Genomic DNA, 27,729 nt, shown 5'->3' on the forward strand with positions numbered 1-27,729 from the left:
TAGAATGTGTGTAAAGGATTCCTTTGTTCACTGCTGGCAGCAACCTCAGAAGCCCTTGCCAAGCCTGTCCAGCCCACCCACCCATCCAGGAGGATGCCAGAAAATCCCAGAGTATGGCTTGGTATTGGCACTGGGCCATCTCTAGCAAGGGGAGTGCTGGCTGCACAGAGCATGGTGCCAAAGGGGACAGCATGGTTCTGGGTGCCTGAGGAGCTGCCTGGAGTGTCTGTAAAACCATGGTCAGTGGTGCTGTCAGTATGCTGGCTGAGAAAATGGATTCATGGAATCCATTAGGTTAGGTTGGAAGGGATCTTAAAGATCATCCAGTTCCAAACCCCTGTCTCATCCAGCCTGGCCTAGACCAGGGTGTGCCAGAGATGCTATTGAAAATGCTTCAGTTGGCTGCCTGCTATCAATGATGTTTGAGGTTAACTAAGCAATGACTGTTTAGGGTAGACAACCTGAGCCTTTCTTCCAGGGTTCCCGGTGTGCTGTCTCTTCTTAGGGTCTATTTATAGGGACACCAAAGAAAAGAAGAAAAAATCTCTTGCAATTAAAAATCACATGGTCCTGGGCAGAATCCTCTGAAAGAGGAAGGATTGAAAGAGCTTGAGTAGAACTGAAAGGGAAAGGTTAACCTAAAGACAAAGATGACTGTCAAGGAAATCACAAGGTTCATAATCTACTGTGGTCATGGAAAAGAGCAAAAATGCAGTGGTAAGAAAGACTCTTGGAGGCTAGAGGAATTAATAGACTGAAGGTCACAGAATGTTAGGGATTGGAAGGGACCTCTGGAGATAATGTCCACTCCCCCTGCCATGGCAGGTTCACCTAGAGCAGGTTGCACAGGAACACATCCAGGTGGGTTTGGAATGAGCAGGAGCCAGGGATCTGGCTGCTAGAGATGGCAGGTCCTAGGAGGCCAGGCCTGGGTCTGTGGTGCACCGTGTCAAAAACCCTACGGCTGCCTTTGGTCCTCTTCTATTTGCCAGCTCATGTTGCAGTTTCTCCTCGCTTGCGGTGACGTTGCAAGAGACAAAGTGTCTGCAAAGAGCCACTCGGAGCCTGATGAAACCAACCGTTTGCTTGGGAAACTTCACTCCTTCAGCCTGCGCTTTACAACGCTTCTGACGCTCCCGGAAGGATGCCCTGGAGTGTTCCGATGTTCCAGCTCCGGCGGTGCGGTGTCCTAACAGCTCGGGCGTGGAACCGAGCAGGGAGAGAACCGCGGCTCTGCCTCGAAGGTTTAACCCCGGGTTAGGGACAGGGCGTCGTGCCGGTGCCGTTGGCTCGCTCAGTGTTAGCGCTAACGGCGATGCGTTTTACAAGCCTTAGTCAGAAAGCCTTACGACGACAGACCGCTAATGCCTTCTCGACTGCCAAAGCGTCAGGAGCCAACAAAGCCATCTACCAGACGGCTCCTGCCGAGCGCCGTGACCCGCCGGCCGCCCCCGCCAGCCCCGGGCGAGGCTCGGCGCCGGCCTCGGGGCAGGGAACCCGCCGGCGGGCTGGGGGCAGGTGCCTGCCCCTGCCTGGTCGGGCGACCGGTGGGCAACCAGCCCGGGGGCGGGGACGCGGCCGGGGGCAGGTGCCGGCCGCGGGGGCGGAGCGGCTCCGGGCCGGTGGAGGCACCGCCCGGCTGTGGCGGCGCCCTCCGGGGCGGGTTCTCTCCGCCCTTTCCGCTGAGCGCAAGGGGAGGAGCGGTGGCGGTGGTGGCGGCGGCAGCAGCGTTCTCAGTTGGAGCTGAGCTGCCCCTACCCTGCCGGGGCCGGGGAGCGAAGTGCGGGCGGCCACGTCGCGGCGGGCTGAGGGAGCCCCGGCGGCCCTGTCCCAGCCGGAGCCCGGTCCAGGCGCGCTGCGGGACACGGCGGCTCCCGCGCCCCTCTGTGGGGCCAGGGCGCCCCCGAGCGGCGGGGCGCGGAGCCGCTGTCCCTTCGTTGCTCCCGCGCGAGGCCGGGGCTGAGGCGACGGCCGGGCCGGGGCCCAGCACCATGCTGCTGCCGCCGTACCTTCTGCACCGCTCCGCCTGACGAGGAACGGGACGAGCCATGCAGCCGGCGCTCCGGTAGGTGAGCGCGGCTCTGCTTGGGCCGGAGCTCCGCGGCCAGCTCCTCAGCAGCGCGGCGGCACCGGCACCATGAGGAACGGCGATGACCTGGAGGGCTTCGACGGCGAGGCATCCAGCACCTCCATGATCTCGGGGGCCAGCAGTCCCTACCAGCCCACCACAGAGCCCGTCAGCCAGCGCCGCGGCTTGGGCGGCCTCCGCTGCGACCTGGACTACCTGCGGGGCACCTTCGGCAGGATCAAGCTGGCCGAGGTGGTAGGTACCGCCGGCGAGGAGCGGGCCCGCCGTCGCCTGCGCTCGGGAGAGTCTCCCCGGTGGGCTCCTTCCCCGTACGGGTGCGGGCGGGGAGCGGTCGAAGGCACTCCCGCCCCGCCGGCCGGGCGGCGAGGTGCGTACCTGCGGGCGCGGCGCCTGGCGGCGGCCCAGCCGTCCTCCATTTCAGGCAGCCGGGGGGCCCGGGGCCGTGTCAGCCCGTCGCGGGAAGGGGAGGCTCGGTTCGGCCCAGGAGCTGCCGTCTCGGCTCCCGCCGCTGCCGTCTCGCGTGGCGGGAGGCGCGTGGCGGGAGGCGCGTGCCGGCTCGCGCCCCTCGGGTAGTGTGGCTTCGCCGTGCAGCGGGAAGCGGCCCGGCGGAGGCCTCCGTGACAGGAGCTTGTGCGGGTGTCCAGATCGGCCGGTTGACCCCAGGGCAGGGTTTTACCTCCGTGTGCTTGCCAGCTCCTGCCTGTGCCCTTAGATCGCAGTGATAGCAACACTTCATCGCCGCAGGCTTTGTACAGGATAAAAACGCCAAAGGCAGCTCCTCGGCACGTCAGTGTTCGATTCAAATTCTCGATGCTTGTGGCTGTGGCGGAGTGGCCTTGGACAGGCACTGGGGAGCAGTGCGGCTGGAGCTGGAGACAGGTGACAGCGGCCCGGGTGCCGCCCGCGGGGCCTGTGGGTCTGTGGCGGGTCCCAGGTCCCCTGGTGAGGGTCGCGACGTAGCGAGGAAGCCACCTGAAGCGTTCAGGTGAGGAGCTGCAGGCGCGGATTGTCCCTAGGGCAACCGCTCAAGTGCCTGGAAAGGACTTCTGTTTGCCTCTAGCAGGGTGAGGCCCTCCTAAGTGTGCAGAGTGAGAGAACCATAACCCCGGAACAAAACACAACCAGCAGTGTGCCCAGGTGGTCAGGAGAGCCAACGGCATCCTGGCCTGTATCAGGAACAGTGTGGCAAGCAGGACAAGGGAGGTTATTCCCCCCCTGTACTCAGCACTGGTTAGGCCACACCTTGAGTCCTGTGTCCAGTTCTGGGCTCCGCAATTCAAGAGAGATGTTGAGGTACTGGAATGTGTCCAGAGAAAGGCAGAGAAACTGATGAGGGGTCTGGAACACAGCCCTGTGAGGAGAGGCTGAGGGAGCCTGGAGGAGACTCAGGGGAGACCTCATTGCTGTCTACAACTACCTGAAGGGAGGTTGTAGCCAGATGGGGATTGGTTTGTTCTCCCAGGCAACCAGCACCAGAACGAGGGGACACAGTCTCAAGCTGCACCAGGGGAGGTTCAGGTGGGATATTAGGAAGAAGTTCTTCACAGAGAGAATGATTTGCCATTGGAATGTGCTTCCCAGGGAGGTGGTGGAGTTGCCATCCCTGGAGATCTTCAAGAAAAGCCTGGATGAGGCACTTAGTGCCATGGTCTGGTTGATTGGATGGGGCTGGGTGATGGGTTGGACTGGATGATCTTGGAGGTCTCTTCCAACCTGGTTGATTCTATGTTTTTCTGATCTGAAATAAGTGTAAGCTGTGTTTGTTCATGTGCAGCTAAACTGTTCAGACGGATGGCTCTTTGCAAGTTCCAGAGCACCACAGCAGCTAAGGGTGTAGGAACACATGAGGGGTTTGTGCTGTTGTGTTGATGATGCTGTTTGTGTGATATGCTTTCCAAGTCACTTGGATATTAACAGCGTTTTAAATCAGCAAGTGTATTTTTCAGGCTATTTAAAAATAGGTGGTTTAGGAAAATGGCAGCAAACTTGGAAGCTTGAAGTCGTTCCTTACAGGCTGCTACAAATTATTTTCCATTAAAATGGGTGAGCTCTTTGAGGACTGTGATGGCAGAAGTGTTTTAGTATTTCATCTATAGAACTGCAGTGTTTCAAACCACTGCTGGTTATTGCAAGACTAAGCTTGCTCCTGCTGGTTTTGTGTCAAATACATTCAAAGGGTCCTAGGTTCAACAGCCATGCAGGTTTATAGAGGACTGCAGTGATGAATCTATGATCATTTTTTACCAGTATGTAGTAAAAAATCCAGGATTTGCAAGGGTGATTTGTTCTCCTTGCTGTAGAACAGAACCTGGTCTGCAAGCGGTAACGACAAGTGTGTTACCTGAGTAGTCTAACAACAAGGAGTAGCTGCATTTGCATTGTGTGCTCTCAGGATTAGAGCCAAAGAATCTGTCATCACTGAGCTGCATCTACCTGTCTCTGAGCTGTTGAAAGCTGCCTGTGTGGCAGAAATCTTGGGATGGTGTTGCCTCATATGCTGAAATAATCTGCCCTCAGGACTTTGTTTCTGCTCCTGCTGCTGATCCTTTCTGTAGTACTCTAATAACTGTGGCAGGGCACACAAAAAGCCTGTCATTCAAACGAGTGATTACTGATCACCAGTCAGCAAATCCTTTGTCATTAAACTCTGGCTTGCTTGGAACAAGTTTCAAGGTTACGTGGAGTACATCTTGATTTTTTTGTTCTTGTAGAGAAAGGTGGAGGGGAAGCCCACACTGCTGGAGTCACAGATGAGGGAAGTGTTGTGTTTGTTGAGCAAAGAGGTCACCACTTCACAGAATGCAACAGGTTGGAAGGGACCTGCAGGGGTCATCTTGTCCAGACCCCTGCAGTGAGTTCCCCTCCAACTAGATCAGGTTGCTCAGGGCTCCATTGAGTTTGACCTTGAATGTCTGCAGGGATGTGGTCTCAACTGCATCTCTGGGCAACCTGTTCCAACTTCCAGGTCATGGTTAGGAAGACAAATGAGTGTCCTCGGGGGAGCTGAGTGATGTTTTATGGCTTTTGAATGAGAGTGTGCTGAGCTATTGCACGTGGTTCCTGTGGAGAGTATGAATCCAGTGTGTCAGAAGTTAACGAGAAAAACTGTTAGCTAATATAGGATGGAAGCCTATGGACCATCTGGACATGTGTGGTTTCTGTACAGTTGTGCTCTAAAGAAGCTCTAACTCATAGTAATGAGAAGTTTTTAGTGGAGAAAGGAGGAAAATGAGGAAAAAATGAGCTTGTTCATTTTAGTATTTGTAGGGTCTGGAGAAACAGGTTGTCTTCTCAGGAGTGGCTGAGGGAACTGGGGCTGTTCAGCCTGGAGACAAGGAGGTTGAAGGGAGACCATTTCACTCTCTAGAACTCTCTGAAAGGATGTTGGAGCCAGGTGGGGGTTGGTCTCTTCTCCCAGGTAGCAAGTGCTGGGATGAGAGGAGATGGCCTGAGGTTGCACCAGGGGTGGTTTAGGTTGGAAGTTAGAAGAAACCTTTAAGGGTTCTCAACCACAGGAACAGGCTGCTCAGGGAGGTAGTTGAGCCCCCCCTATCCCTGGAGGTGTTTAAAAGAGGCAGAGATGTGCCAAGGGACATGGTTTAGTGCCCAGACTTGGGAGAGCTAGAGAATGGTTGGACTGGATGAGCTTAAAGGTCTCCTCCAACTGAAACAATTCTGTGATTCTATGTCTTCTAGAGCAGACTATGCAATTTTGCAAACCAATGGAAAACTGAGCAGTTTTGGAAAAGAAAGGAGAGACAGAGAGCACAATCCACAGTGCACTTCATTTGCTTATTTGCCAAGTATAATTATTTTAATTATAATGCTTAGCAATGCCTTCCAAAATTCCTGGAGCAACCAAAATGTATCCCAAGTACACAGGACATAACTCTAGCTCTTGAAAACGAGGAGGAGCTCCACACAGGAAAACCTAAAGAAAAACAAGAAAAAGACAAGTATTGGTGAAGATAAAAGGTCTCTAAATATATTCTAGTGGGGGAAAAAAAAGGCTGCAGGAAAGATCACAATGTTTGTACTTCCGAATTTGTCTTAAATTACACACCTGATTGGCAGGCAAAATTATCAGCTGCAGACAAACAGTGCTGGTTTCTCTAATCTGCAGCTGAAGGTTGGTGGTGCTGAGGATGAGGGCTAACTGTTGAGCCTTGTGGCTGGAGTGGCTCTTCTGCCAAATTTCCATTTTTGGAAAAAAGCAGAAGGAATAGGGAATGGAGAAATAAAAACAACCTCAAGTGACTGCAAACAGGTGATTCTAGGGCTGTTCTGTTGTACATTTGTCTTTATTGATTCAAAATGTTGCTGGGGGGTTGTTACAAGCTAGACAACAGTCTGGCATTTTAGGGCTGTAACACCTCTTCTAAAAGGATGGGCTGAAGGATCTGGGGTTGTTCAGCCTGGAGAAGGCTCCAGGGAGACCTAATAGCAGCCTGCCAGTACCTGAAGGGGGCTACAAGAAGGCTTTAGAGGGACTGTTTGCAAAAGCCTGCAGGGACAGGACGAGGGGCAATGGTTTCAAATGAGAGCAGAGCAGATTTAGATTGGATGTTAGGAACAAGTTCTGCACCATGAGAATGGTGGAACACTGCAATAGGTTGCCCAGGGAGATAGTTGTGTCCCTATCCCTGATTCAAGGTGAGGCTCAGCAAGGCTCTGAAAAACCTGATCTGATGGCAGATGTCCCTGCTGTCTGCAGGGGGGTTAGACTGGGTCACCTTTGGAGGTCCCTTCCCACCCAAACCATTCTATGGCTCTGTATTTAAGGTGAATTTGCACAGTTTTGTAGTTCATACATCTGCCTGTAATGGTCAGCAGTACTCAATATGAAGAATAGTGAGAAAGCAATAAAAAGGACCCATGTGGAACAGCTTAGTGTTGAAGCCATTTTCCTCTTTTTGAAGGTTTTATTGCTAGGTAAGTGAGCTTTTCAGAAAGTAGCTTTTGCCTGTCTCTCGCTACTCTGTTGCAAGAGTCGCTTGCCTGTTTATTTGCATCTGTGAGGAAACATCTGCTCTAAGCGCTGCTGGAGCTGTAACCCTCTGGTAAAGAAGTTTGAAAGAAGTTGGTGGGTGTTGGACCATATCAGCAAAGGAGTTTTCAGGGCTACTGGGCTGGCTGAGATATACCTGCTGGAAGGTCATCAGGCAGGTGGGAAGTGAACAGTGAAGGGAAATGCATAAGGTGGAGGGAAGGCTCAGTGGTATGGTACTTTCATGTTGGGTTTTGTGCCTTGTTTTAAACTGAGGGTTCAAAATTGAAATGGGAGTCAGGGGAAGCCAGCACTCTTGTGTACTTACCAGTGAAATGCTTTGCCTTTGGGGAGGTTGAAATCTAGGTGGAAATTATCTTGGCTGATTTGCCAGCACTTGGATGGAGCAGTACCTTGCCATACAGCAGATGTGAGAGATGAGATAGCTCTCCCTGGAGACCAGAGCAGAAGGGCTCTTTAGAGTTTATTTTCATTGCTCTCTGGCATGGTTTAATGTTTCTTATGCTTTTGGGGGTAGTATCTCCCATGGAGGTTATTGTACAACACTCAAATAGCCCTGGAGCATTTCCCTGTGGACATTCTCGAATGATTTGTTCCATTTTAGTACTTTTCCCCATTCCCTTGAATTTTCCAAGGAGAGTTTCTCCTTTTCTGAGTGTGCTTGTGAATAAAGGTGTTTGCTGTGTGAGGAACCCTATAGCAAAGAGACAGGCTGCTTAGCAGGTACCACATCTTTGGTGGAAATTTTTCCAGTCTGTGAGGTTGTCTGGGGTTTTTTGCCTCATCTTTTGCTTCAGCTTACTAAATGCATTTGTATTTGTCCTTGATTGTTATAATTTTGTACCTTCAAGGGTCTTGCTACTGTTAATGTTGAGTGTAAAGACATATTTCACCCTTCAACTCCTATGGCGAATCATGGCTGCTTGTTATCTGCTTTAGGGTTTCTTTGGGAACTGAGGCTTCAGGTAGGTTGTCATCAGGCCACCAGGTGAGTTATGAGGAATCCAGGCAGGATCCTACTGGGGCCTAGTGGTTCTCACTGGGATCCTGGCAGGTAATTGATTTAAAGTACAATACATTGCCCTTAACAGCTGGGACAATTGCAGTTGCTGTGACATTAGCAGCAGGTAGGAAGCTCCTAGAGCAACCTTCTGCTGTGTCAGAAAACCTTTATCACACACCAGCTTAAGAGAGAATGGCATTTGTGATGGTTGGTGATGGCCTCCGTGGCTCAGACAGCCCTAGGCTTTCTTTTCTTCATGTGTCTGTTCCAAATGCTACAAAAATCCATCAGAGACCGCTGTTAAAGCAGATAATGCTTGTGCTTGGGAGGTCTCTGAGCTGGAAGTCGCTGATGAGTGTACTGGGAAGTATCAGTGCATGCTGGCTCTCGTCTGGTTCTCTATAGCATATGCTATTGCCTGTCAGTGCAGGCAAGATCTTGAGCTAGATGAAATCTGGTGGGAATAGCAGTTCATATGTTCACAATTTTCAGAATGCAAAGTTCCATCTTCATTGGGGGAGAGTAGCTTAATGTTGGGAAAAGTTGTTCTGTGGCTTTGCTATCATTCTGCCTTTCCAGATCTGCAGCTTGGTTAAGGCCAGGACTACAGTCAAATTCTTTGCTATCAGGATCTATTGCAATGAAGAAAACAAAACTCTAACAGCCTGCAGTACAAGCCTGCATGGGGAATAAGACTGCTGAGAATTCTCATTGTTAATTATGTTAAAAAATTAGAGTAATATCATTCCTGTTCTGTGGAGTAAGTTAATTGCTCACTATTAGAATCCAGTTGGAAACTATTATGAGGTGTTCAGTAATCTCATATTTAATTATCACTGCCTTCAGCTCAGCGTCTCATTCTGATCACTTCTGGGAGGAGGATTAGAGGCAGTTCCCAAGCTCCCACCCCTGTCTGGCATGTCTAACCCTTCCACAGATTGTGTTGGGTTGGAAGGGACCCTCAAAGGTCATCTTATCCAAACCCCCTGCAGTCAGCAGGGACAACTCCAACTAGATCAGGCTGCCCAGAGCCACACTGAGTCTGAACTTGAATATCTCCAGGGATGAGGCCTCAACCACATACCTGGGCAGCCTGTTCCAGTGTTTCCCTGCTCCTCTCTCCCTGGGTGTCTCTGCAGCACCCCTGTGAATCTGCCCCCTGATATGGGCAATCAGAGCAGGGAGCTGGCTGCTTTACAGGCAGTTTGCCTTCTGTGAGTGTTAGGTTGGCCACCAAATGCCATATGAATAAATTAAGATTCTTTCATATCAGTTGCTGTAAAGCTTGTGTTTAAGTAAGTGGGGTGTTAACTAAGCTACAGAAAATCAGACTGTGTCTAATAGAGGCCAGCAGATTGTTCTCTTTGTGGTAAGGTCATTCTGTGATGGGCTAGCTCCTGATGTAAAGCATTCAGTGGTCTCTGAAGCAGAGCACAGCAGGAGACATGTGAGCCTTCTAAGCCTTCAGCGTCACAGGCAGCCCCGTACCTGCCTGTTTTTTCCTATGAGTGATAGTTTTACCTTAGAATCAGCTTTTATTCATTGGGTTGCACTTTGAGGTGTGGAAACCTTCCTCATGTCTGGAATAGACTTAATTCTAGCAGATTGGTAGCCACGCGTCCTTGTGTTAGCATTGCTCCCTGTCCCTGCTCAGCCAGCCTTCACCTTGCTGCTCAAGGCAAGGCACAATTGATTTGCATTCTGCATGTAAGAGGGGCTCTCTGCTTCTGGGCTCCTCCTTGCATCATTCCTGCCTGAAGGAATTGTTTCTTGGGGGTGTGTGTGTGTGTGTGTATACAACCTGAGCACTGGGTAACCTTTCATGCCAGCCTGTATGTAGACAGGTCACTTTGCAAGCCCCTCTGCTATTACACCCTAGGACTGCATCAGTAATTCATAGTCATTCTGTGATTACCTTTGTCTTCTATTCTTTTATAATTTCAAACCAGGTGTGAGTTGATGTAAGCAATCCTTGTCACCTTTTGTGCTGATCGAACTTCAAATCTCAGTGGTGTTTTCAGCAGCTTGTTCAGAAGATGCATGAATTGTGACAGTGAGTACTGGTGGTCTGTGGTATTTGGTCTCGCCAAAAGCCTGTCAGAACATCCTGTTAAAAGGATCAAATTTGTAATGCACAAATATGCTTAGAAGCCCTTTTTTAGGTGAGCTGTGGCCCTTCAGTGTCTCTGAAACTTGAGCTCTTTTTGGAAAGATTTCTCTTGAAAGCTGCAGATCTGTGTTGCCACTTGGGGGATATTTTTATACTGACATTTACCATAGAGGGAAGAGTGATGAGAACTGGTTTAGCTTTGCTTTTTATTTTCTCTGTGCAACTAAAGGAGAGGCTGTGGTTGTCTTCCCACAGGAAGGTGCATGGGTCTTGGTCTCTCTCGTGGTGTCTCTTCACTGCCATCTGGCCATGGGCTGGTGTCCTCATGTTAGCAAGCTCCAAATGCTTCTTAAATATTTCTCTCTAGGATGATGGGTTGTTTAAAATTCTGCTTTCAACAGAGATTCCTATGCTCTGTAATCAGTATGCTCTATTTGTTTTCCTCTAGTTATGAAACAGTGCCCTGGTGATGGCTACACTACACTAGATGTAGGTGCTGCAGTAAGAAATGCAGTTCTCATGGTATGGTTTGAAAAGCTACCTTCTTGTATTGGCATCTCTCTTTGTGGATGAGCCTCCCTAGTGATTTAATGACCATCTTGAGATCAGAAAACAAGGAGAAGGACTGTTCATAAAATAGATGGCCATGGCCCTTTAGGGCGTGGTGTAATGGCCATGGTGGTGTTAGGCTGATGGTTGGACTTGACCGTAGAGAGGTTTTTTTCCAGCCAGAACAGTTCTGTGATTCTGTGCCTAGCAATGGCAGAGGTGGTGCTTTCCTTGAAACTTGAGCGGTCCAGGAAGAATCTGTTCTTTCTGATGCAAGGAAATGCATCACTTTGGCAAATCAACTTTCACACCTTTTGACAGTTGTAATTTTGTGCTCAAAATTGTCAGAAATGTGTGCCTTGATTCTAGGGCTCAATAATTAATTCTGTATGCAAGGAGAACTAGGTGCACTGTGAACAGGCACCTTAACAGTGGGGTCAGCTGCTGTTTCTTTGTGATGGAGCTACTTTGTCATGCCTGAAAGGTGGCTTCAGGGAAGCAGAGTCACTTTTAATGTTTTAGTAACACTGTGTGCAAATTAAGGTGAGAACTAGAACCCTGAGTATCACATTTCTGACTTGAACTGTACTGAGGGCTTTGGCATTTCATGCCGTAGCTTGTGGAAGGATCTGATGCATTTTCACCAAAACACATGTCTTCAGCATTGCCTGCACCTCACCTTGTTTCAGAGTGTCGCTTGATATTCAGGTGCTGATACTTGAATGACCTCTTGTTCATGATACTGCTTTCAATTTTCTTTAGCTTGTCTGTACGTGCGTGAAGTGCTCAGCTTGCAGGTGAGCTGAACTTGTTTATCACTGCTCCCTTCATCACAGTATGGCTAAAAAGCACAGCATCTGGGTTGGGCCAGTCCCAGGCACAAATCCAGTCTGGGTGCAGAGTGGGTTGAGAGTGGCTTTGAAGAAGGAGACTTGGGGGTGTTGGTTGATGAGAGGCTTCCCAGGAGCCAGCATACAGCCCAGAAGGCATCTGTGTGCTGGGCTGAATCCAGAGGACTGTGGCCAGAAGGGCAAGAGAGGGGATTCTGCTCCTTGACTCTGCTCTGCTGAGACCCTACCTCCAGTACTGCCTCCAGTTCTGGTGTCCCCAGCATGAGAAGGACAAGGGGAAATGGTTTGAAGCTGAGGGAGAGTAGGTTTAGACAGGGAGAAGTTCTTCAGTACAAGGGTGGTGAGACTGGAATAGGTTGCCCTGGGAGGTTGTGGATGTCTCCTCTGCAGGGGCGTTCAAGGCCAGGTTGGATGAGGCCTTGAGCAATGAGTTGAGAGTCATCCCTGCCCATGGTGAGAGGGTTGGAGCAGCTGATCTCTGAGGTCCCTTCCAAAATGAGCCATTCCATGGTTCTGCTTTCAGGGTCTTCAGCTGATGGTGGCAGTTCAGTGGGAACCACCACTGAGAAGCACAGGCCCTGCTGCCAGAGTCTTGGGGCTTTTGCATTGTTAACAGCATTTTATAGCACTCTGTTTGCAGCCTGCCAAGTTTGTTTGCAGTCCTCAGGCGGAGCTGTTCTTGAGTTATAAAATCCTGAGTAGGTGGCTTTGCAGTGATGCAATGGAAGCTTGTGGGCTATTTTCAGTTGGAGTTGCAGTACTACTGTACAATGCTTCTGAGACAGCCCAAACAGCAAGGCTTGAAGGCTTCGTGCATTCCCCAGTACAGCTGGCAGTGCTCTTTAATGTGCTGGCCTCCATCTCTTCTCTTAATGCTCTGTTTTACCAGGGTGTCTAGACTCTTTTGCCTTTTAAGGCATGGCATCTAAGAGAGCCTTCAGACTGCAGTCTTGGGAACGTTGGGATTGTGAGGACATTTTGCACCATTTCCTTTAAACAAAAACAAACCCCAAAAAACTTTTTAATGGATTCCCTAGGACTACTTTAAGTCCTTGATTGTTTTCTCATTAAAATTCCTTTCTTGTTTTAGTATTTGTGGGATGTTTGATGTTTACTCATGATTTGGATTAGTTGGGGTTTGGAAGGATGTAGACTGATTCTGATAGACTTAAAAAAGAACTTTCACTTTTAAAAATAGCCTGACAGGCTAGTTGAACAGGAGCAGATACTTGACAAGTTTTACAAGTATGCCTTTACTTCTTAAAACCAACTTTTCCCTATTTCTTATTAGATCTACAGTACTGTGTTTCAGTGTTGCTTTGACCAGCCACGTTTCTGACACAGGTTAGCCTATAGAATGTGAAAGGGAACACAAAGCCAGGTCAAAAGTGATTTTTCTCTTTCTTTCTTTTTAAGAGCTGAGTAGAGAATTGTAAGTGAAGCAGTAGCCAATTATGTTTTTACTTTGTTTGAAACTCATGCAAGCACAACTTCAGGAACTTGCTCTGTTCCAGCAGAGAGCCCCTGTGTATGTGCCATACAGAGCTCATGTGCAATATAGGGTAGCTGTGTTGAGCCATTTTGTTTAAATAGCAAAGACAGGAGAAGTGAGGAGATCTTACAGCTTGACTTACTAGGAGATACTGGGAATGGAGAGGATGCTGGATCCTTGCTGGAAGTTTGGCCATGGGAAGTTGGGACAGTGTACAGAAAGGTGCCACTTCTGGATGTGTTCTCTTGAGCCTGCAGAGTTCATACACTAATAAATGACAGCACAAAACTAGTGACTTCTACTGACACTAGTAAATTATCTTTAGGATAAACAAGAGTTCCCAGTGGTTTTTAAGGCAGCTAAGTTGCATCTTCCCTGTTCCTGGTGACTGAAAGTGAGTAACTAAACTTTTTTGAACCCAGCTGTTAAAGTAGATTGTTTTTTTTTCCCCCCGCAGTCAGCTTTTACTCTGTGTTACTGTTGTAGTAAAGCCTGCACAAGTAGGACTAGCAGCAGATGAGACTAATGGAAAAATATTTTTTTCCTCCCTACTCCCACCCCTCTGCCCCCACTATGTGCAGCTGGCAGTGGCTCAGGAAGATGCAGAGGATGTGTCTACAAAATGTAGTGCAGCACTGAAGAAATGTCTGCTGTTTTTCTGACCTAGATTTCCTTAGCTGTTGTAAGAGCGTGCTATGCAAATGCTACTCAGATTGGGATAAAATGGGACTCCAAGAAACATAGCTGAGTAGTTTCACTGTTTAAGAATTTCCACTCTTCACTTATGTACATGATTTCATTATGGTTTTTACCAGCACTCCGGAGTGCTGGTCTGAATCCTGTTGTGGAGGTGTGGCAGTGGTTAGTCTGTAGGAGATGCTTTTGCTTTGTGAGGTGTCCCTCTGCTCCTCTGGCATAGACATGGGTGTGCAGAGGCTTGGTCAAGTGGGGGTTGAGAATGTTCCTGTCTGACCTTTGTGAGTTGCAGCTGCTTCTGAGGAACCTGCCGTGTCTTGCAGCAGGCAGTACAGCTGGAGAAACTGGCTTGTGATGGTTGGGAATTGGAGGGAGAGAGAGAGATGGCTGTGAAAAGAGCTGCTTGCAGATGTCTGGCAAAAGGAGTGACACAGTGAATGGGAAGATTAAGCCTCAGATGTTAGGATATGGTGAAAAGGCATAGAAGACCCTTCCTCCTCTAGTTCACTGTTTTATGTCCACTCACTGAAGCCATTGGCACAATTCAGTCTACTACAGATACAGAACAAGCCTTTCCATTTCTGAGTGGTTCAGTTCACTGGGTTGCACAGCAATGAAGTGATTTAATCCAGTCTGTAAATGGCAAAGTTAGAAATTTATAACTTGGCATGTTGGGATCTTGCTCATTACTGACTTGTAGAACCTGTTGCTTATGAAAATACTTTGAATTATGATACACATGAATGGTAGTTCCTTGGGACTGGAAGCACAGGTTTCTGTGGAAAGAAACTGGGGGGAGAAACTGGTTACTTTTTGCTGTTTTGTTTGCCTTTGTTTAAAGTGTGGCTCTTTCTGATATTCAGATGGTGAAGATGAGCTGCTACAGGATGGAGTTGCTACAGAACTATTGATGGGTATTTGTTTATGGGACAGGTGCCATGTTACACTCCTTTTTCATCTCATCTGGAAGATGTGTCTGAATCTCATTCAGGTTCCTCTGAGGCAATGTAGCATGCCTGAAAGATACCTGCTTGCAATGTGCCTTGGCTTCAGATTCTGTTCAGTAGTTTTGGGTCATCTGCTTGGATAAAACCTGAAACACATCCGAATTAGAGTGGTTGGTTGGTTGGTTGGTTTGGTTTTTATGGTTTGTTTTGCTTTTTGTTTTGTTAGGAAGATGATTCTGTTTTGGTTGGTTGTGAGTAAATAAATTACAGAGTCTAGCATGAGCCACACGGGAATTGTGCAAACCAGGGCTTCACAACTGTCTGTGTGTTCAATTACTGCTTCAAATGCTAAAATGGGTTTACTTTGAGGGCAGTATAAATGTAACATGAAAAACAATCTTTAATTATTTAGGAGTAACAGGAAGAAGTAGGTTTGGTGTTGTGTTGTTGTTCTTTCTTGTTTAAAAAAACCCAAACCATAAAATATTTCTGTAGTGTGAAATACTCTTTGTTTAATGGCATTTGGGCTGGAATTGGTTTTGCATTTACCTAGCAGATGAGAATGTTTGTTGTATAGGTGTGTCCAAGCAATAAGCAAAACACTGCTAATGCATAGCTAGCAGGAAATAGGGCACTGCTTCATGTCTGCAGCTTTTTTCCATTCTAGATCCTATGATTAAATTCACTTTTAAAATTGATGCCTTTCAGTTGTAGCCAATTGAGAATCTCTTCTGTTCAGCTTAGTTCAGTCCAGTTAAGTATTTGGGTTTGTTTTGTTTATTTTAAGAGTAAGTGTTAATTTTACTGTTCTTTGTTTCAAAGCAGCTATCATTCTGCTGTTAACTAAGTGTTGAGTACACTGGTATTTAAATATGACCCTTTGTCATAAGATGCCATCACAATGTGTCTGACCTCAGAAATATGCTCTGTAGTTAGAACTGATCTTTATGCCTAAGTGGAGAAAAGGAAGTCAGCAGTAGCTGAATCTTTCAAGGACTACTGAAAACTGCTGGAAGTGGCAAAAGATCAGCTGATGTAGTGAAGATCTAACAATATTTAATGCACTGAAGTCTTGCCACATTACAGCCCAAAGGGAACTAAGAAATAGTGGAAACATAAGGGTTGCAGCTACATGGAAAACTCCAGAGGCGCAGTGAAGAGCTGGAATTTGAATGTTCTGCTATAATTTCTGTCCTCACCACCAAACCCAAATCCAGGTTGAATTCAAAGGTCTGGTTGAGTTCTGGTTTTACTCAGTGTTGTATTTTTGTGCCATTAGAGCACAACTTTGTTTATCCAGGGTGCTGAATCACTGGTGCTTCTCAAACTTCCCCCTCTGGTGAGTGTTGCTTTCCTCAGTTTTCTGGCCTGTGAGAAGTTAATTTGTGATTGAAGGCTCCGTGCAGTCATTACCAGAGTTAGTAACACATTTCTTCCAGCCTTAAGGATGCAGACTAGGAACAGGAGGGAAATCAGTCATTCTTCTGCTTAGGGTAAAAGATGGTTTCCTGCTGGAGAAGCAGGGCTGTGTTTAAGCCATATGATCCCAAATATTCCTATCTGTGCCAGCTGTTTCAGATGTGGGAAATGCATGTGCTTTGCAAGGAATGAGACCTACTTGGTTTCATACATTAAATTGGGACTGCTGGGCCAACTAAATGAGAACAATAAATCTAGATGTTAATTCAAGAAAGTTTATAATGCCTTCAGAAACTCCAAGTAGTGTAAAAGCAATTTATTTCTCCTGTATTTTGTGTGTGTGTATTCTGCTGTACCATTAATTTAAACAGTCTGGATGTAAGAATGTCTTGGTAGTATGACATTCTTCCTGAAATTCTGTGGGTATTTTTCAGGCAGGAAAAATGCTGACCATGTTGTGGTTTTTTTGGAAATCATCTGTAATTATGTCATTTAACCACACAATAAGGCTTTCTGTGGTAACATTTTAGATAAACAGGAAACACCCCCACCCCCCCCTTTTTTTTTTAATCCTCTTTTCACTTTGTTTTCATTGCAGAAATGTCTTCTTTATTTTTAGTGCAGTTGTTTGATTATTTTCCTCAAAAAACCCCCACCCAACTCACAACAACAAAAACAACACAACATCTTCTGACAGGAAAAGGAGACACCATTAGCAAGCTTCTTAAAAGTTCTCTTTCAGCACTGTTGCCTGTGGTGGCACATTGTGTCCGTTTTGGGGGCATTCAGGGGTTTGATGTAAATGTAAGCCATTTACATAGCCCTCAGGCAGATGATTTCTTCATCAAGGGCCCTTCTCCAGGGGAGTCTACAGGAAAGTTGAGATGGATACAGTGATGGCAGGAGGCAAATGTGGGTAAATTAAAGGACATCGGATCCCAGTCTGGAGTCTCTCTTTTAGGACTTAAATGGTCCCAAATTGTGGTTGCTTCGTCCCCTTCCAGAGGGGGGCTGCTGCTTCCCTCTGAATGGAGCCTTTATGTGGGGGTTCAGTGCTGTTCAATAGCAGTGCAGCAGCCTGGCTCTGTGTTGCTCTGAAGTTTAATAATTATGAATTCTGAGCTTTGGAGTGTATAAATAACATGTGATGGTGAGAGCTCGTTGCTCCAAGTGCCTCTTCACTACCTAATTTATTTCTAAATGCTCCATGCAAGAAACTCTTTCATCATTCTTGAGCACTGACTGCTAAGATGGGTGCATTTAGCTTTGAAGAAGCAATGCTGTCTGGTATGGAGAAGAATCAGAGTGAGATTTTGATCAGCAAAACAGACTTGAGATGCCAAGAACCAGTTCTCAGATTCACAGAATGGTTTGGGTTAGAAGGGGCCTTAAAGATCATCTAGTTCCAACTTCTCTGGCATTGGCAGGGACACCTCCCAGTAGACAGTTGTCCAGTGCAGTGATTGTTGTCAGAGTTTTTGGCTCTTTCAGCCTAATGTTGGTTACACAAGTCACAGCTGTCCATATTGTTAGCAAATGAACCTGATAATGTTGGGGCTTGTACTACAGTAGTGCAGAATCACTGCTTTTAAAAGAACAATATTTTTGAAATGTCAAATTTCAGATATTGTGGCTAGAGCAATGGAGAGTTCATTGGAACAGCTGCAGATGAAAGTTTTGCCAGTAATGCTTGATCCTGCTTGAAATGGCTAAGGTTTCAATATATTTTTTTGAAGAGCTTTACTTTTTTTTTTTTTAGATAAAATTGTGTTTGATGTTATCTGCAGTTGTGAGGCTTGTGTTCAAACGTGAACTTCATTACATGAGAAGCTCACTGTGAGCCAGCTCCAGCAAGAAAAGTATGGCCAGCAGTGCAAGAGAGGGGTCTAGAGCTGAGTCTAGTTGAGAGGCATCCCTGCCCATGGTGGGGAGGTTGGAGCAGATGATAGAATCATAGAATCAGTAAGGTTGGAAAAGACCTCAAAGATCATCCAGTCCAACCTGTCACACAAGACCTCATGACTACTAAACCATGGCACCAAGTGCCATGTCCAGTCCCCTCTTGAACACCTCCAGGGACAGTGACTCTACCACCTCCCCGGGCAGCTCATTCCAGTGGTGAATGACTCTCTCAGTAAAGAACTTTCTCCTCACCTCGAGCCTAAACTTCCCCTGGCACAGCTTGAGACTGTGTCCTCTTGTTCTGGTGCTGGTTGCTACAGAGAAGAGACCAACCCCCTCCTGGCTACAACCTCCCTTCAGGTAGTTGCAGAGAGCAATAAGGTCTCCCCTGAGCCTCCTCTTCCCCAGGCTAAACAATCCCAGCTCCCTTAGCCTCTCCCCGTAGGGCTTGTGCTTGAGGCCTCTCCCCAGTAAGATTGAATAATATCAAATATATATGGAAAAAAATACCAAAACACACATGGAAGAGCTACAGACATATTTAATGCCCATAACCCAGAAAAAGAGAAAAACCTTACACTTCCAGAATCATTGTTTTGGTTGCAACAGACCTCTAAGATAGAGTCTAACCATCAACCCAATGCCATCAGAGCCATTAAGCCACATCCCCAGGTGCCATACCAAAACCCTCTGCATTTCACCCCAAGAGAAATAATTCTTAACTGCCCAGGTAATAAAGATTAAAAGCCAAGCAACACCCAAAGTCATCCCCCCCCCAACACTTCTTAAGGTCCCTGGGCTCTGTGAATTCAAAAGACACCTTATCTCACCACCCTCATACTGAAGAACTTCTACCTAAGATCCAGTCTAACTCTGCTCTCCCTCAGCTCAAACCATTTCCCCTTGCCCTGTTTCTAGACCCTCTCATGAAAAGTCCCTTTGCAGCCTTCTTGTAGGATCTCTCCAGGTATTGGAAGGCAGTTCTGAGGTCCCCCCCGAGGGTCCTCTCCAGACTGAACACCCCTGGCTCCCTCAGCCTGCCTTTGCAGCAGAGGTTCTCTAGCCCTTGGATCATCTTTATGTCCTCCTCTGGACTCATTTTAATAGCTCTGTGTCCTCCTTGTACTGGGGACACCATACCTGGAGGCATTATTGGAGTTGGGGTCTCAGCAGAGCAGGGTAAAGGGGCAGTATCACCATGATCAACCATTAGTTTGCAGCACCAGCAGTGGTTTCCTTCACCTGTCAGCTTATTCTAAGGGAACGCTCAAATATGTCTTTATATGAAATACAGTACCCTGATGACAAAACCCCGTGAAAACGCAGGCTTTTATGGAGGCTGATAAGGATGCTGAATCTATTCTGGTTTGAATTGATGTAGAGCTCAAAGTGGTGGAGATTTTCAAAGAACAGCTTCGTTGAAATGTCTTTCCTAGTCACACTACATTGATGCTGTGGTACTGAGCTTGAGGTCGTCCAGACAGACACATGCATTCCATCTGCAGGCTTTGGAATAGCAGATCAGGAGTGAAAGATGACGTGAACTGTTTGAGGTGCTGTTTGCATCTGAAGCCAGTGGCCCGTAGGGTTTCCATGCCTTTCTAGGTGTCTCAGGCATCTGATGTTAGGCTCCTGTAATTGTGCCGAGGTACAGGCTGTTGGACAGGAGATAGCCAGAAAGTCTTGTGTTCATTTGCTTTTGTTTTTGCTCCTTAGACAGTGCCCTGTTCTAACCCAGAATCACACATTCCTGAGTGTAAACCGATCGTGTTCCCAATGGAAATTTCAGGAATACTTGTGGCTACTTTCAAACTGTGGAAATCTATTTATATTTTTTCCACTTGTTTTTCTTCCTAGGTTTTGGCACTGATTGCATTCATCTGCATAGAGACCATCATGGAATGCTCCCCTTGCGAAGGCCTTTATTTCTTTGAGTTTGTGAGCTGCAGTGCATTGGTGGTGACTGGAGTTCTGTTGCTTATGTTCAGTCTAAATCTTCACACAAGAATACCACAGATCAACTGGAATCTTACTGTAAGTTCAGACCAATCCTCACTCTCCTCAAATAACTGCAAATCTGCTTTTTAATCTGCTCTTTGAACTTTGCTTTCTGCCGTTGCTTAAGATGGAGTGTGAGGGTTCTTTATGCTAAGTAAAGGAGATGTTTTACTTAGATTTAGTTTGAATGCTAACAGCAGAATGAGCTTTGAAATGTAGCAGGATTGAACTACATTAAATAGAATGAAAATTGTCTTCTGGTAGATTCTCTTTGGAAGGAAAAACTTGCTGCTAATGCCAGCAATTACTGTGGATGAAGTGGATAAAACTGCAGCCTGTAGTTATTTGACAGATGCTGTGTTTACAGTAGCCCCTTGTTCTCTCTCAAGCTTTAGTTTTTTCCCCCCCTGTGTTAGAACAGCCATGCTACATAAATTTTCTTACCCAGATGAATACAGTCTTGGGGCAGCAGTGTAAGAAGTGATGTGCTTTCTGTGAAGATCAGGTGTTTTGAATTGCTTGCCCCAACTGTTGAACGTTGACTGGCAGTGCTTAGTGTAGCCTCCAAGAGGAGGGCTTTCAGGAAGGGAACTGCTGGCAGTGCACATTCCTTCTCTACAAGTCTCTGTTTCCATGCTGTATTGTGAGTTAATCTTTCGGATTGGGTTGCATAAACACAGGTCACAAAATCAACATAAGTCACTCTAGCAAAAGATCTGTCAGCTTCAAGGGCAATATTTACATCAACTTTTTGGAGTAGTACAGATAGATACGTGCCTGTGTTCTGGTTTGGTTTAGAACAGGACTTTTGTAAGGCCTGTTGGAGACCAGGCTCAGAGGTTTTGAGACTTCTGCATAATTTTTTATTTTCTCTCTGTATTTTTTAAAGTGTAATATATGAATGTTGCTATTTGAACATTTGTAGTGTTTCCTTCTAAGCCTGAATGACTTGTCTAAAATGAGATTGAATGTGGAATTAGAAGATCCCTTGTACCCTGGGGGTGCATGGTTGAACTCCTCCTAGGAATGCTTGGTAGATAGATTAGATGGACTGAGAGCTGAGATAGGTGACTGGGGTGGGAGAGAGCCAGGTGGCTTGCAAAACAAAACCCAGTAGAACCACTGGAGTGTTACTGGATTGTCTTGTCTTTGCTCCTTTTGTCTCCTTGCTGGTGATGTCACCACTTTCCTCTGTGGCAAGCTGCAGAGAGAAGGTAGTCCCTGTTGCCAGTTTGGCTGTTCAGGGAGCATTGCAGCAGCCTGACAGCCGATACCAGGAACTGAAGACCCTCTTTTCATACTACCAGTTCTGTGCATGCTGGTAGGATGCACAAGAGCGTAACACGTGTGTGTGAAGTACCTGAGCGTCGCACAAAACACGTGATGGTCAAATCACACCAGCAGAACCAAGACTTTCTCAAGAGGCCACAGAGTGGTATGCACGGTGCTCATGACAGAGCTGTTCTGCCTCCGGAAGAGTCAATTCACTGGCTTTGCATACCCTTGGTTCTGGACGTCTGTACCTTTTTGTTCCATTGTTGACACTCCCCTGCCCCCTGTGGCATCCTCCTGCTGCCTGCCAGAACACTTTGACAATGTATTGAACATACTTTAAGTGCAGAAGCCTGAAAGCAACCCCCTAGAGGCCATTCCCCACTAAATAATGCAGGAGATCCCAGTGTGTAACTGGTGGGTCCCTTCACCCTCTCTGATTTATGGCATTTGAGAAGAATTGCTGCTTTGAGTGCCAGTGGTACTTGTCTGCATGGCTCTCTGCTAGAGGTCCCAAGAGAAAAGAGGGTTTGCAACTCCAGCCGGCTCTAGTGTGGTTTGTTGTGGTTTGTTTGATCTGTTTGCTTGTTGGTTTGTCATAGGTGTTCTGGTTTTGTGGCTGCAGAGAAGGACTCTCGGGGTGCTGGTGGATAAGAAGCTGACCAACAGACTTTCTGAAGGCTTTAGGAGGTGGTGACTCCTGCTGATGTATAAATTCGTTAATAAACATGATTAAAAAAAACCCAGAAGGCTTAGTAATGGATGTTTCCCTTGTGAGAAGCCTCAAACTTTGCTGTGAGAGACTCTGTGAGGAGAGGTGATTGTTACAGTGCTTTCAAAGACTTCAGAGGTCTTAAATTTAGGAAGAAGTCTTTAAACACAGCACTCACACAGACTTCCTAGGAAGCATTTGAAACCATTTGCTTTCAGAGGATCCTACAGATTAGAAAGCACCAGGCCATCAGCTGCTGTTGTCCAACACAGGATTGCTTCCTAAAGGAACTTGATTGGAATTACTCTTCTTTCTCCTGTATTGTGGATATATTGTCTGATGTCTACCCTCCCTGGTTGGAATGACAAAGAGCAGCTAACAGATAGGTAAATTGACTTCAATTTGTGAAAGATGTATTTTTAGCCATCTGGGGAGAAGAGGCTTTGTTTTGATCCTAATTAGAGACTTGCCAACAATTTTCACATTTTCCTGAGGTAAACAGGGAAGAAACAGGGAGATGGGGAGACAAAACTTGTTGGGAAGGGGCAGGGCTGTAATAGGCAGGTGAAGGGACAGTCACTTGGCTGTGCTGTGCAGCACTGTCAATGTTATGCAAAAATGCAAAAGCTGGGGAACCTGTCAGTGGAAATTTCCATTTCCTTTATACTTCCCAGCTCAAAAGGGAGCCTGTTCTGCAAGGAGCCTAGCAAGTGGCACAGGGGAATGAAGAGCAAACTACAGCAGAGATTCCTGTCTGCCTGATGAGCTGCTGCTGTGAAATGTTTGTTTTCAGAGTTAGCTAATAACTGAGTGTTTGCTATAATTTTGTTTGGCAAAATTATCCTTCAGAAAAAGAAAAGTTCATCATTTGCATCTTGTGTGATCTACAGGGAGAGCTTAACATATTGCAGCCAAAGTGTGTGTGTGACACTTGTGCAATGCCCCCTGGAAACAGGGTGGGGGTACAGAAGTGTTTGCATTAACTTTGGTGTTCTGGGAAATTTGCATCTGGTTTCCCAGGCTCTCTGACAATTCCTCCCCCTGCAGAGTGGAGCCACCCTCAGGACCTTTTTGCCAGGGCTGACAACTGAGAACACTTGAGCAGGAAGGGAAAAGATGGCAAATAGCTGAGAATACTGGAATTTAAAAGAATCTCTTTATTTGAAATTCTGAACAGTGAGGGGGGTGAGACACTGGAATGTGTTGCTGAGGGAGGTCATGGATGCCCCTTCCCTGGAGGTGTTGAAGGCCAGGTTGGATGAGGCCTTGAGCAACCTGCGCTGGTGGGAGGTGTCCCTTCCTGTAGCAGGGGGTTGGAACTGGATGATCTTTTAAGATCCCTTCCAACCCAACCCATTCCGTGGTTCCATGAACTGAGCACAGAACAAATTTTAATCGGTATTCTGCCAGCTTATTAGCCTGGAGTTAGTCCCAGGGAAGCACTACTACAGGGAGGAAACACGAGGAGCCAGGTGTCTCTCTTAGAAAACAAAGCTAAGTTTTCACGCAGCACAGAACACAGCCACTGATTTCATCATCTCTGCAGGGCTGGGATTTTCTTCACTTGTTGCAGTGATGAAATTGTGTGCAAGCAACTGATACTGGAATTAGTTGGCAGAAAATGTGATGTGGTGCCAGAATGAGAAACTGTCTTGTTCCAGCCTTGGCTCTGAAGAGTGTAATTACAAAGCTGTAGTTTATCAAAGTCCTGCACAGGGCAATCTTTGTAAATTTAATTTTTCCCCCTTTTGCTCTTTAAAGACATCTTGGTTTTCTTTGGCTTGCTTAGCTGTTGAATGAGAAATTAAACCATCCTTCACTTTTGTGTTTACTGCTGTCAAAATAGCAATACCTGGTAAGGAGAAAAATGAATATTTTATAAATCAAAATAAAAGGTCACATTTCCTGTGGGTTGCTCTTCAGGGACAGTTCTGATGTAGTGCAGCATGGTGGAAACGATGCTTTATTCTGTAAGAAACACAAATGTTAAATGCAAGAAATCTTTCATGGTTTGGTATTTCCTGCTGTTAAGGTCTGCTGCTTTGTGACACTGACTGCTGGTCCTGTGTGTGCAGCGCTGCTCATGGCAAAACCCTGGGAAAGCAGTGAGGAGCATTCGAGAGAACTGAGGGGGAGACAGGCAGGGGATCTTCAGGGAACCAAAATGAAGTGGAGATTGTGGAAGCATTCACTGAGGAACTTGATTTGCCATTTACAGCAGAGTTGCTGTGTCTAGCCGAGCTTGTATTCCAACTCAGAAATCATTAGAAATCACAATAAAATCACTTGATGTGACCCTGGGCAGCCTGATCTACTTGGAGGTGTCCCTTCTGAGCAGGACAGAACTGCTGAGCTGGTGATGGCATTAGCAAATTGATGTACTTGGATACTCTGCTTTGGACTTACAGGACCATTGGTGGCTGAACAGAGTAACTTGCAAGTAACCAGAAGTCAGTCTCAGATTTGAAATTATTTTGGAAGGGAGCAGCAGCAGCCTGGAGGGGATGTGACTGAGTGCATAGATGTTGTTGTGTGTTATGGCTGGCAGCTCTGTGCAGTGTTTTATGGCACAGCACCCTGTCTCATGAGGCTGCTGTCTTTTCAGCAGAGATTCCTCTGTGTGATGTGGTTTTTACTTTGTCTATAAATATAATAGCAGGAACTTCAGCTCCATCAGGGCCAGATTTGAAATGGTTCATCTTCTTTCAATTAGTTTATTCTTTTTCTTGTCACCATTATTCATTTTCCCTTACGTGGAAAAAAAGCTATGTTATTTTAGGGAGTGTCCTTCACTTCTGGGATTCTTGCTGTAGTTCCTTCTGGTTCGCTTCTGCTCTGATTTAATCCCAACCCATTGTGGTTTTGTTGCTCTTGTCTTTCTGCTCCAAGAATAAGTACCAACATTTGGGTTATAACCCTGCATCCGTGATGTTACTGTTAGCTATATGACAGTGTTATTGGTGTCATTGCTCTTAGAAGCCAGATAATCTGATCAGTGGATATGAAAGGTTGTGTCAGTCTCAGCTTTTTAAGAAACCAGCTTTATTCTATGAATATAAAACAATTGCATTAAAAGTATGTGCCCCTGGGGTGTGGCTGAGCATATGTTGTAAAGTGTCTGCTTGAAGCAGCCATCCATGCAATAAATGTTACAGTATCTGTGTATTCTCAGAGTTAGGTGGCTGTTAGCCAGGGAAGCAGCACAGGACATGCACTGTTCTGCAGTGAAGCCTCTAAGAGTTGGTAGAAAAATTGGTGACTGTTACCTGGGCAGTGCCAGGAGCGCTGTTGTGATGTGACAGAGCAAAGGGGGCCTGCAGTGCTCAGCTTGGATATTTAGGTTACTTCAGCAGAAGTCTCACGGGGGGAAATCTCTTCAACGCCGATCAATACTTCAAAGGTGGGTGTCAGGAGGATGGGACCAATCAGTTTTTAGCGGTGCCCAGTGACAAGACAAGGGGTAACAGTCACAAATGTGAGCATCAGAAGCTCCATCTAAACATGAGGAGGAAGTTTTTTAATTTAAGGGTCACAGAGCACTGAAACAAGCTGCCCAAGAGGGGTGGTGGAGTCTCCGTCTCTGGAGACACTCCAAAGCCTCTTAGACATGTTCCTGTGTGACCTTCTCTAGGTGACCCTGCCTTGGACTCAAATCTCCAGAGGCCCCTTCCAGCCCCTGCCATTCTGTGTGATCAGTTGAGATGGAATAGCTTTACTCCTTGTTTCTGCTGACAGTGCTTTTATAATAAGCCCAGCAGGAATGGAGGTGACACATCCAGAATCTGCAGTGGTGCTCCATGTGTTCATGCTGTGTGACTTGGTTCTCAGACTGAGGTGCACATGTGCTGTGCTTCCTCTGCAATCAGCTTTGCCTCCTTCTGTGTAAGTGGCAAACTGCACAGGAAGTGGGGCAGTAGTGCTGTGGTTCTTGTTCTGACCACCTTCTGCTTCATCACTTGTAATAAAGGCAAGCAAAGAATCATTGTTGAGTCATGCTAATGAATTTATTCTTTTTATTAGGATCTGGTCAACACTGGACTCAGCACTTTCTTCTTTTTCATTGCCTCTGTAGTACTTGCTGCTTTAAACCATAAAACTGGAGCAGAAATTGCTGCTGTGGTAAGAATTTAAACTTTATATGTGACTTTGTAAACTTCATGCATGACTCTTATCTTCTATTAAAACTGAGACTGACTTCCCTCGTGTTCATTGAATACTCCTCTTTCCTTTGCCATCACAATTTACTTCTAATTTTACAGTTGGCTCTAAGCTAATTCTGATTTTCAAACTATTGCCATCTTGAGTTGTTTGTCTTAAGGCTTGAGCAAGAACAAACAGAAAAATGACTTGGAGAACCCTTCAGCAGTTGAACTTGCCTTGCTCCTTTTTTCTATAGCTAGCTTAGATGATTCTGCTTGGTGTTGCAAGCCTACAGAAAAAATAGAGCCAAATATTCACAAGGAATTGGAGCTTTGTACACATAATTCGCTGAATTCTTGCTCCTTACAGAGTCCAGCAGTACTTCAAGATTTTTGTATCTACAACAGTCAAGTGAGGCAAATAATTTTGTGCTTGAGTTGGCAACCTTTCTTCTTTCCTATCTAGACACTGATAATCAAAGTTGGTTTGGATTGGAAGAGATTCTTAAAGATCATCCAGTTCCAACTCTTCCCTCCTATGGGCAGGGACACCTCCCACCAGCCCAGGTTGCTCAAGGTCTCATACAGCCTGGCCTTGAACACTTCCAGGGAGGAGACGTCCACAGCCTCCCTTGGGCAACCTGTTCCAATGTCTCCCCACCCTCACTGTAAAGAATTTCTTCCTAATCTCCCCTCTCCCAGCTCAAATCCATTCCCTCTTACCCTTGTAAAGAAAGTCCCTTGCTAGCTTTCTTGTAGCCCCTTTCAGGCACTGGAAAGTTGCTATGAGGTCTCCCTTAAGCCTTCTCTTCTCCAGGCTGAATGACCCCAGTTCTCTCAGCCTGTGCCCATAGGGCTGGTGCTCCAGAATCCCAGAACTCTTCTGCAGAAGCGTACAGGAAGAACCCGAAATGAGCTCCTCCTGCAGGCTGGGTGTCTGGCTTGGGTGTCTGTTCTCTTGCCAGTGCTTCACTGTTGTGTGCACCCTGAGGAACGAGCTGCATTCTTCTCCACAAGAGCTTCCTCCATTGAAGTTGCATTGCAGGGTTCATTTGTCGTGTTTGTAGACAGAGAACTTTTTCTGCAATCATTGGTCTTGGTTGCTTTTGCAGATTCTTTAGCTGCTTGAAGAAGAAAACATCAGTTTTACAGGCCATGATCATTTGTCAGCGCAAATAAAGGCGAACCCCCCGACTTCTGAAGAATTTATTGTGAAACAGCTATTGTTCTTGTCTCCAACGCCGCCTCTGACAGTTCTTTCTGCTTCTTGCAGATCTTTGGTTTCTTGGCAATGGCAGTGTATGCTGTGAACACTTATTTAGCTGTTAAAAAGTGGCGGATGAGCAGCAGGCAGCAAAGCAGTCGTCAGAGCAGCGACTACATCCGAGCTCGGACAGAGTCCAGAGAGGTGGATCACCGCCCCGAGATCCAGCGGCTCGACGCGTGACAGCCATCTCCACGTGCAGCTGCAAAGAACTGCTCAGCTCCCTGGTGGAACAAAGGGGTTTGGGGTGGTTGTTTTATTGTTGGTTTTGGGTTTTT

General features: G+C 46.6%; 1 protein-coding gene across 2 annotated transcripts; it reads left to right on the plus strand.

Moving 5' to 3' along the window:
- Positions 1 to 1,775: 1,775 nt before the first annotated feature.
- CMTM4 (CKLF like MARVEL transmembrane domain containing 4) lies at positions 1,776 to 27,729 on the plus strand. Of its 2 annotated transcripts, XM_054170200.1 has the most exons (4): positions 1,783 to 2,323; positions 19,924 to 20,100; positions 26,069 to 26,167; positions 27,461 to 27,729. In XM_054170200.1, the coding sequence occupies exons 1-4, from the start codon at positions 2,138 to 2,140 to the stop codon at positions 27,632 to 27,634; spliced, it is 636 nt and encodes a 211-aa protein (XP_054026175.1). In that variant the 5' UTR covers positions 1,783 to 2,137; the 3' UTR covers positions 27,635 to 27,729. The 2 variants fall into 2 exon arrangements, with proteins under 2 accessions (XP_054026176.1, XP_054026175.1); XM_054170201.1 differs by lacking the exon at positions 26,069 to 26,167 and having other exon boundaries at positions 1,776 to 2,323.

Source organism: Dryobates pubescens, chromosome 19 (assembly GCF_014839835.1).
Source record: "Dryobates pubescens isolate bDryPub1 chromosome 19, bDryPub1.pri, whole genome shotgun sequence".
Classification (NCBI taxonomy): Eukaryota; Metazoa; Chordata; class Aves; order Piciformes; family Picidae; genus Dryobates; species Dryobates pubescens.

Coding starts and splice junctions, on each gene's coding strand:
- CMTM4 (XM_054170200.1), top strand. CDS start 2,138: ATGAGGAACGGCGATGACCTGGAGGGCTTCGACGGCGAGGCATCCAGC. Junction 2,324..19,923: donor GGATCAAGCTGGCCGAGGTG/GTAGGTACCGCC, acceptor TTTTCTTCCTAG/GTTTTGGCACTGATTGCATT. Junction 26,168..27,460: donor GAGCAGAAATTGCTGCTGTG/GTAAGAATTTAA, acceptor TGCTTCTTGCAG/ATCTTTGGTTTCTTGGCAAT.